General features: G+C 42.6%; 1 protein-coding gene across 1 annotated transcript in view; it reads left to right on the top strand.

The window, feature by feature from the left end:
- The first annotated feature begins 737 nt into the window (after positions 1-737).
- The window catches only part of LOC107084512 (deleted in malignant brain tumors 1 protein-like), an 11,894-nt gene continuing 1,892 nt past the window's right edge, over positions 738-10,739 (top strand). Inside the window, exons 1-5 of the mRNA XM_015374394.1 lie at positions 738-786; positions 2,209-2,520; positions 4,928-5,227; positions 8,202-8,501; positions 8,937-9,028. Of these exons, the coding sequence (XP_015229880.1) occupies positions 750-786; positions 2,209-2,520; positions 4,928-5,227; positions 8,202-8,501; positions 8,937-9,028 (1,041 nt within the window). The 5' untranslated portion in view covers positions 738-749. The remainder of the gene's footprint in view (positions 787-2,208; positions 2,521-4,927; positions 5,228-8,201; positions 8,502-8,936; positions 9,029-10,739) is intronic.

The raw sequence follows: 10,739 nt of genomic DNA, 5'->3' as shown, positions 1-10,739 counted from the left end.
TTTAATCCCTAACCAGTGGTGAGAGCGTTTCAGCGTTTCCCCGAGTTATTCTGTTCTCCTGATTCCGTTCCCTCTCCCCCACTGGCCCTGTCTGTCCCTCCCTGATCTGTTCACCTGAACCTCGGTTGGACTCCTGCTGGATCCTCAGTATCCTGCTTCAGTTCTGTTCTGTTTTTATTTTCATAAACGTTTTGAACTTTCCTACCGACTGTCTCTGAATACTGGGTCCATCTGTCCCGTTTTGTGACAGTTATTAGCGCTAGCAGCTAACGCCACTTCCTGTGTGCCAGGCAGGCCATGCCTAACCTATGTTTGATCGTTTTTTAGAAATATATCTGCCTGATGGTGTGAAGCAGTTCAAAGAGGCAGAGGACACCCTGCACACCAGGCCTTCTATTGTGTTTTGAGTTGTTTTATCCTGTTAATGACTTTCCTTTTGCTTTTCATCATGTAAATAAATAATACAAATACAAATGTATATAGTGATATTTATCTCCAGCTGTCCATGGAGAATATTTTTAGAGCTTGATACTGAGTCAGCTGCTGTTTGTTCTGGTTCTCAAGCTCCTGCAGTCAAATCAGTGATCTGGGATGTAAAAATCATTCCTCTGTTTTCTTTTTAAGGCAGATCTCAAAATAAACATGACGTCTGAAATGCAAATAAGTAAGTCCTAATTTTGCATGTTGTTGTAAAAATTGGAGAATTAAAAATTCTGAAGTCAGACTTTAGGAGCCAAACCAGCGGAAGGATGGAGAAGGTTCTGCTGATCCTACTCGCTACATCAGGTAGGAAATGATGTTTAATCCAGGATAAAACTTTAAGAACTTCTGTTTCTGTTGTTTTGCTGCAGGAAGCAAAAAGTAAGAAAGGATGAAAAATTAAATAGAAATTATAATTTAGCACCTTTAACACATTTAAGCAGATGTTCAAGTAGGTTTTAGGAGGAACCTCGCCATGTTGCATTTATTTACAGATGTGTGGAAGATTATTGTCTATTGATCTCACAGTGGAGAAATTTACTTGTTACATCAGCTCAAATAGTCAAAGAGGAAGAAGGAGCCAAAGGAAGATAAAGGAGCAGTCAGTCCACATATGGCAGCTTTTTTTATAGTAGGATCATTTTACAGGGTTATTGCACAGAGGGTTTGCATGGATATTTATAATTATATATATAGTTATTGCACTGGGCGTCAGATATAGAGAACCAGGTTATTGTACAGGGTATTAAATAGAAATTGCTCATTCTCTATTGCAGCAGTTGTAGTGTCTCATTGTAGAGTCTGATTGCAGCGGATGAATGACCTGCAGTAGCTCCTTTTTCCAAACAGGCTGTAAAAGTCTTTGACTAAAGGAGCTGCTCAGCTCCTCTCCAGTCTGCTGCAGAGGGTGGAAGGTGGCGTCCATGATGGATGGAAGCTTGGACAGCTGCCTCCTCTCAGCCACTTCCTCCACTGACCAATAGAAAGTGATTTTAAGCTTCTATTGTCATCCTGCTGTTCTGCATCAATCATGCTGAGTGGAGAGCTGTGCAGAGGAAGGAGTTTTGTTTCTAAACTGGCTTGTTGTTCACAGCGAGCTGCATCTAAACATGTTTAATGGAAAGTGCAATAGAAGGGAAACTGATCATGGTGGTCTTGGGGTGATTGCTGATCAAGGTCCCAGAGTCTGACTGAAGAGGAAATGGAAACAATTTCCTAAAGTCCAGTTGGAGTTTCCAGTCATGAACAATCTGAGGAGTTAACTCATCTGCTGGTTCTGATCCACTGGTTTTACTGGTCTTATCAGCTGCTCCTGTAAACAGCTGAGTTGAAGCCATGATGACAAACGAAGTCTGAGTTAATCTGCAGGATCCCAGATTAAAATATTAAAAACATTCAAATCTTTGTGCAAACTGGGTTAATGCTGATATTCAGACCAGCAGAGTAGAATTTAAATTCTTCTAATCCTCCCTCCTTTCAGCTCAGGCTCACATCTTTAGAAGCAGGTCGTGTGAAATTTGCATGGTGGATGATGTGCTGCTGGGCCGGCTGTAGTCTGGATGGGATCCTAAGGTCCAAATGATCAGAACCTCCTGATGAGTCACAGAGATTTCAGATTTCCTGTTCAGTAGAAACTTCTCAAATAAACAAAGATTATTTCTCCAGCTTTGACCCAAACCCAGAAGCATCCTTCATGTTTCCTCTTGTTTCCCGCTGTGTCTCTGCCAGCTGACGCACAGATCCGACTAGTTGGACCTTCTGTGTGTTCCGGGAGAGTCGAAGTCCAACATAATGGTGTTTGGGGGACGGTGTGTGATGATGCCTGGGACATCCATGACGCTGCTGTGGTCTGCAGACAGGCGGGCTGTGGGAGCGCGAAGAGCGCCCCCATGATGGCACACTTTGGGGAAGGAAGCGGACAGATCTGGCTGGATAATGTGGGATGTGTGGGAAGTGAAAGCAGTTTGCCTGAGTGTTCCCATGCAGGATTTGGAAATCATAACTGTGGACATGGAGAAGATGCTAGTGTCGTCTGTGAAGGTAAGAGCACCAGTTTACCAGCCTTACATGGAGAATGTCTCCTCAAGCTATTAGAGGAAACCAACAGACGGAGCATCAACCATAACGATGGATTTGTTTGATCAATTTCTACTGACAGAGCTAAAAGGAAGTTACATGTTCTGAGGGTCACATGACATCAGTTGAGAACCATGAGCTCCATGGTTGGGCTTTCAGCAGACAAACAGAAAAAACATTCTAAAAACACATTCAATGAGACACCTTCTCTAAATTATCAACTAAACACTGAGTATGATTCAGGTCACATAGGTGATCAAATATACCAAAATCTGCGATCTAATGAGCCCCCCCAGAAAATCATCTGAGATTATTGTCACCCAGCAACAGCCAATGCTGTCGACTAGATCATCTACAGTCAGCACCATGGACAGCGCCATGAAACCATGACATAATCCGAAATCGCAGTTTATGTTTAAATGTTTCTACAACAAAATAAAAAAAAAAAAATGTTTCTACAACACCTCCTAAATTCTTTACATGCTAAGATTGAAAATAAACACCTTTTGGAAAAATGCAAAGCTAGAAGTGATCGGCTACATTAAATAACAGGCCGTTTGCATAAAAGTTTTTACACACAACAAATCTCTAAACCCAAAAGTCTCCCTGGGCCTTAATGGTAAATGTCCTGTACTTATATAGCGCCTTTATTCAAGTTAGGAGACTTGACCAAAGCGCTTTACACTACATTCATTCACCCATTCATTCACACACTGATGGTGGTGAGCTACATTGTAGCCACAGCTGCCCTGGAGCTCACTGACAGAAGCGGGGCTGCCGTACACTGGCGCCACCCTCTGGCCACCATCAGTAGACAATGCAGGTGAAGTGTCTTGCCCAAGGACACAACGACACTGAAAGTCAGAGCCGGGGCTTGAACCATCAACCCTCCGCCACCGTCGGCCCATGTCAATCCTATCAATCCCATATGAATCATAAATGGTTTATAACACAGGCCTGAATTATTAGATGAAAACTGAATCCATTTGCCAGCCTTTCTTTGTGGCCGATGGCAGCGTTGTACAGTTTGTCCTTTGAACCTACAACGTTGGAATAGATTTGCTTCCTTCAATTCTATTCAGTTTATTTCTATAGCGCCAATTCACATCATGTCATCTCAGGTCACTTTCCAGTTCACCAGATCATCCAGTCAGATTGATTCAAAGTTTTCTATCAAAGAAAAAACCAGCTGATTGCATCGACTCATTGACTCTTCAGCAATCCCTCACACTAAGCATGCTTGTAGCGACAGTGGAGAGGAAAAACTCCCTTTGAACAGGAAGAAATCTCCAGCTTGCTGCTATCATCTCAACCTCCATAGCTATGCAGGGGAGCAAAACATCTGGCTTGGTCAGCCAGGCCAAAAATGACCCTAACGACCCCCCATTATGAAGGGTGAACCTGTTCTTCCAGTTTAATTTGCATGTTTTTTAACCCATTACAGGCTTCGTTGGGCGACTCTGTGAGCCTGGAGCTCATTGCCAATTCAGGCATTTTGAATTGAAAAACCTTCCTGGATGGGAACTTAAACGTCTTCAGAATTGGAAAACAAAGTCCAGTGGATTATCTTCCACAGGACATTTAATGACAAATTTATTAGATTCATTAAATTCACATGTTACAATAATGTTAAATTATTATTTCTTCTCTTCTGAGATTCTTCAGCCTTCTCTGAAGGCGAAGAAAGGCCCTGAGGGTTCGACTCTGCATGACATGTTTCCATCAGGGTTGCTTTTTTTGCATATTTAAGCATCACATTGGAAAAGGTTAATGGAAGGAGAACAGTTTAAAATTATTTTCTTAGGTTTGCAAACAGATTTTTAATCTAGCTTGTCATTTTTTTCTTTTCTTCCAAAAACATGAATGTAGTGAATGAAAGGTTGAATCACATGACCTGGATAAGTTGTGATGTAGAAAACCTTTACATTAAATGATGGACCAGCTGTTGCCACTGGCACCGTCTTCCTGGATTGAAACATATATACATAAAAATCAAGACAAGCCACAAGAGCATTTGATGCTCCTGAAGCGCGTCCAGTAAAGTCCAGAAGCTTCTGCTGCTCCTGTGTTCAATTAGCTGTGATCAGCGGGTAGAAAGTAGTTAGAATCTATGTTGAAGTGAGAAAGTCCTCCTGAAAACATGGTCTGTGCAGTCAGTTCATCCAGATTACCATCCTGCCTTCAAAGATTATTTCTCTGTGGGAGCCGCTATGTTTGGAGCAGATCTTTCGCTGAAAGTGGACGGAGAAGTTGAAAGCATTTCATTAATTTAGTCTAGAGTGCTTAAATGTTTAAGGTGAAATTATCTCACTGGTGTTTCTGAGGAACACTAACAGATAATAAGACCAGTTTCATTTGTTTCCACCAACAGAGGTCAGATTAATCGGTCCAACAAGGTGCTCTGGAAGGGTGGAGGTTTACTCTAGCGGTTCCTGGGGAACAGTATGTGATGATGCCTGGGACATGAACGAAGCTGAGGTGCTCTGCAGACAGCTGGGCTGCGGACCGGCGGTGAGCGCACCGGCCATGGCCCACTTTGGTCCAGGAACCGGATCCATCTGGCTCGATGAAATGGGCTGTTTAGGAAGCGAGAACAGCCTGTTTGAATGCTCCCACCCGGGCTTTGGGACCCATAACTGTGGACACAACGACGACGCCGGCGTCATCTGTGGTAAGAGGACATTTGGATAACATTTAAACATAATGGATCATGATGTGTGGCTCCTCCACTCGGTACAGACATTAAATGATGCTTTAAAAGCAGGAAATATTTCATATCTAACCTGCTGTCAGAAATCAGAGGATCTTCTCCATCTACTGATAATTTCCAATAAATAGAATATTATGGAAAAGTTGTTTAATTTCTTTTAATATTGAAGGTCAAACTTTAATAGATTATAGATTCAGGGACAACAGTTTAAATGATTTCAATCATTTGGTTAATTAATTTATTATTTATGGTTGATTCATTTATTTTGACATAATTAAGGCTTCATGTTGATAAATCCTGTGAAAACATTATTAAAATAATAAATACCATGAATAAATCCGCCCAAATACTGCAGAGCATGAATGTTTTAAACTGAATGTCAAACAGTAATCGGCTGCTAAAGTCAAAGTTTTTCTTATTAAATTGCTTCAGTTCAGTTCAACATGGAAGCTGACCTGATTAGTGGTCAGAAGACCTTCACTGATATCCTCCATAGGGCGGGTAAGCCACACAGTTCATCACCATCGCTGTGTCCAAGCATATCAGTGGAAAGTCTGCTGGAAGGACGAAATGCGGCAGAAGATGCACCAGCAGAAGAGATCAGCTTCTCAGATCAGATTATAAAACAGAAAAGATTAAAGTATCTGGCTGAGATCCAGAAAGAGTGAAACTTCCTAAAGAAAACCTGGTCGGTCCGTGATTGGTCGGATTTAGTCTAATTGTAGATGTGGAAAATGGGGCTTTGAACATATTTTCAATTATTTCAATATTACGGCTTTTGATTTTTCACGTTTCAGCCAAATGAAGGCGCTGTTTGGATGCATAACATAACTGTCGGGTTCCTGGGTTAAAATCCCCTTCTGAGCCTGAGCCAACGTAGGAAGCATCTTAACAAGGCCACAGTTACATGTTTCTAAAGGAGGAAGTTCCTTTCATTTGGGAATCAAGGTCAACGGGTGAAGAACAGAACCAGAGTTGCTTGAGGTCCAGTGTGAAATATCCACGTCAGATGTCATCTAGATGCTAAATCTGGTCGCTCCTCCAGAAATAGTTATTGAAAATTGGTCTGTTTGGTCGGTCTGAGTTTGTCCTGCTTTAGTCCAATAATTGTCATAACAGGAAAGATGGACCCAGAATTCAAGGAGAGACAGTCGGTAGGAAAGTTCAGAACGTTTATTTAAAACAAAACAGACAAAAAATACAGAACCTGTGGACCGCAGAGGCTGCAGGAGGGCGGGGCCACCATCTCTGACTATTCTGATGGACTGCTAACCGACGCAACGTTTGTCGCCCAGAGTGTCCCTGATGCTGCAGCCCCAGAGAACTTGCAGGAAACAGATCCAGGTCAGGGGAAAACAGATCAGGCAGGAACAGTTCCGTGATCCAATCGGTCTGTAGTCCGACCAGAGGTTCCGGTCCACTGAGGATCAGATAGATCCGGGGTTCCAGGAATCCTTAGAGCGTTTAGGCAGGTTCTGCGTTAGAACGGGTCCAGAAGCAGACAGACACGCACAGATGCAAGACAGGCAGGGTCAGTGGTTGAGGGATAGAGACAAGACGCGGTACTGGGATTTCTGCAGGAAACGTCAAACTGGTCTCCAGCTTGGAGCCAGGCTTACGGGGAAAAAACTGACTGAAAGACCAGGACACGATCGGAGGACAAGGCAGACATGAAAACCCTCTAAATCCACTGGCCACCAGGAACCAGGACAGGAACCCTGGAACAAACAATGATCTGGCCTTGATAGCTGGGCTGAGCCGAGTATAACGGAACAGACGCAGGTGGATGAGATGAGTGATAATTAGAGACCGGCAGAGTTAGGCAGATGAGTGACAGGGCAGATAATGACAATAAAAGACGATGAAAACCCAATTTTCTATTTTTGTTTTAACAGTTTTGACATACTTTTTTTTTTTTACTGTTTTTGCTGCAATGTCCAGATGCAAATGCTTGTAAACGTTCTTAACTCCAATGCTGACTGTCAACAGTCTACCAGAATGTTTTAGAGGTTCATTCTGCTGAGGATCTGCATGGAGATGCAGGACCTGGTCTCTGCCCATACCGCCTGGTTTCATGTCCGTGCCTCACAGTGCTGTACTGGCCACCCAGCTGGCCAGACCTGAAACTCACTGAAAATCTATGGCAGGGGGGGTCAAACTGGTTCCAGGTTTTCTTTCCAACCAAGCAGTAGCACCAGACTCCAGTTATTTCATCAAGTAAGTCCAATCTGAACACGATGACTTGATGAAATGACTGGAGTCTGGTGCTACTGCTTGGTTGGAAAGAAGGCCTGCAGCCACACGGCCCTTTCTGGAACCAGTTTGACACCCGGTCATCTCAGGAGGAAGATGAGAGGCACCAGCACCAACATCAGAGAAGAGCTGACGGCAGATATTGAGGAAATCTGGGCCTCCGTAACTCTGAGGCAATGCCGCAGGCTGATCGCCTCAATGCCTCAGCGTCGTACTGAGGAAGTCATTAAGGCACAGAGATTCTCAATCTCCAGCACTTGGCTGGGAATGTGCCTTAAATACTGAGAAATAAATAAAATACTGGAAGATAAATGGTGATTTCTTCACAGAATTCTCATTTTTTAGATTTCAGTTTTTGCGTGTTTTATGAGCTGGACACCAAAATTACATAAAATAGGCAAATGAAATGCAATGGAATTATGGAAATCAAACAACCTTTCAACCTTTCCATAATATTCAATGTTTTTTGGAAAGCATCTGTAGATTGAACCCCACCTGTGATGACGGCAGCACTGCACACTATGCTGAAGGATCTGGACCCGTCTGGGTACCTGCTCAGGTAGAAGTGGGTCTGCTCTGGCTGTCAGCTCCCACTGTGGATTTGGGATAAACAGCCGTCATTCACAGCCAGGAAACATCTTTAACCACAGTGACTGACCATCAAATGTGTCTCTTAAAACAGCCGCTCCGGTTAGACTGTCTGGTCCAAGCAGCTGTTCTGGTCGGGTGGAGGTCTACGACGGCCAGAGCTGGGGATCGGTGTGTAGCAGCAGCTGGGACATGGATGATGCTGAGGTTGTCTGCAGGGAGCTGGGCTGTGACCGCGCCTATGGAGCTCCCATTAAAGCACACGCTCCAGCAGATGGGAGCGTCCACCTGACTAACCTGCGGTGTTCTGGATCCGAGGGCAGCCTGCTTGACTGTGATCACAGCGGGTTTGGGTCATATAACTGTGAGAATACGGCTGTGGCCGTCTGTGAAGGTAAGCACAGTCTCCTCTATGGCTGCCATCAATTCAGCATCAGCGTTTGTTGATGTTTGAATGAACCAAAACAAGTTAATCATAAACATAATCCAGGGCTGTTTTTGGAAGACTATAAACTTTTAGTTTTAATCTTTTTGAGAAAAATGCCTATTAGTTTTAATCACAACGAGGTCATTCAATTTGCAAATGTTTTATTCTAGTTTCAAGTTGATGAAAACTCAAAAAGCTTTTTCTAGTTGGGACTGATTTCTGATTCTTTTCCATGGATTCTCTGTCTGTATACAAAGTACATCTATAAATGTTAACAAGGAAATGGAAAATAATTGAATGAAGGTATATCTTAAAAAATAAATATTATTGGAACATGAGAATATATTTATTATAGATGTCATTATGTGATTAACCATCAATTTTAATTGAATATCTCCAAAGTGAAAAAACAGCATGTGGTGAGACTGAAAGTGCTGCCCAGCTCCTCTATGGACCTGAACGACCCGGCTACGCAGGAGAGCCTGCTGCAGCAGGTAAATCCTCCGGAGGCTCTTCAGTCTCTGTTCCTGTACTGATTTGTTGTTTAGGTTTGACCGTAGGATGGAAACCATTGCTTGAAGTCAAAAGACAAACTCTGACTCTAGATCTGGTCCAGAATCCAGAACATCTGACAGGAAAGGAAATCAAGCATAAAGTTTAATTTCTGAACACATAAAAGTTCTTTACAAAATTCTAAGTAATTCCATTTTCCTGGTTTGAGCAGATAAGTGTGATGATTTGCTGATAGATTAAGATAAGATGAGATTATTTATGTTTCAAATAAGAAAAAAAATCCATTATCTTATTTCAGGTACATCATATCTGATCATCTTATTTTAAGGACAAAAATGCAAATTCCATTGACAGACCAAGTTAGTTACCCGCTTAAAGGTATAGTGGAGGATTTTAATGAATTTTTGAAAAGACCCACCCTCTCCACTTTAAAAAATAAAATGCACATGCACCTCCCTGTACCCCCTACTGAGGGGGAACGCCTATTGAACGCGTGTGAGAGCGTGCACGAGCCCCTTTCTCCTCGTGCACGCTCTGTTTAAAAGTTACTGTTTGCATCACTAAAACAAGCTTTTCAAAAGAAGATTTTCAATTTCCCCGCTATGTCAGACTCACCACTGGTAAATGAAAATGGGGATGAGCACGTAGGACGGCCTTACGTAAACATGCAGGGTCGGACTGGAAACCAGTTTTGGCCCTGGCATTTTTCCATGTACACCGGCCCGCTATCTGTCTGCAGTTAAACTGCGTCTCTGATGTGAAACACGATACGAATCCACATTGTGGATTAACTGATCTATCTTCAACCATCACCAAGACTTCTGTAATGCGGTTTTATTTGCTTTGGTTATAAACTCAGACGCCACAGCGGCTGCTGCTGCGTAACGTCGACATTTATACTAAGCCAGCCAGACTCGCACTCACACATAGTAGGTCTATAACGTCAGTCTGGGTGTTCTTTAAAAACACCAACATAAAACAATCTAGAGGCAGACGGGCAGTTCTTAAGAATGAATCCATGAAGCTCAGCGGTGTGTCTGCGTTCACTGCCAGTCCAGGCGGCATGAGGGCAACGATATAATGTAAACAGATGCTAAACCCCATCATGCACCGCAACAGATTTCTGCTAAATATTCAAACATAAATTCACCAAATATGAGAGGAACATCGTAGTTTGGTTTAAAGGAAGCATTTTAGTTTTATTATTATTTAGTTTGTTGCAAGGATTTTATAGTTTAAAGAATTAAAAATTTTCACCATGTGCCAACCGTCATGAGGATAAGCATGAAGGAAGGGCTATAATAGATGCTGCTTGCATCATTTAGAGCAGGCGTCACCAACCTTTTTAAGGCTGAGGGCTACTTCATGGCTACCGAGTCATAGGAAGGGCTACCATACTGACCTATGAACTGGAGGGATCAGCGTTCACCTACAGGAAATCTCATCCATAAAAACACATTTTTATTCTTATTTTATTCTTTTATTCATTTCTAATTTTCATTTTAATATTGTCATTTTGAAACCACTGAAATATGATGAAATAGTTAACATGATGAAATAATACATAAATGATTAAAAGAAGAGCAACAGAATAAAAAAGAATTAAACTTAACCCACTGAGGGAGTTCTTCTGTTTTCAGAAGACAAAGAGGGCCCCCCCAGTGGTCCTTGAGGGCCCCTTGGTGCCCGCGG

The sequence above is a fragment of the Cyprinodon variegatus genome, unplaced genomic scaffold (genome assembly GCF_000732505.1).
Source record: "Cyprinodon variegatus isolate N-32 unplaced genomic scaffold, C_variegatus-1.0 Scaffold101, whole genome shotgun sequence".
Taxonomy (NCBI): domain Eukaryota; kingdom Metazoa; phylum Chordata; class Actinopteri; order Cyprinodontiformes; family Cyprinodontidae; genus Cyprinodon; species Cyprinodon variegatus.
Note: the sequence above shows the minus strand (reverse complement) of the source record. Positions and strands in the feature narration are given on the sequence as shown.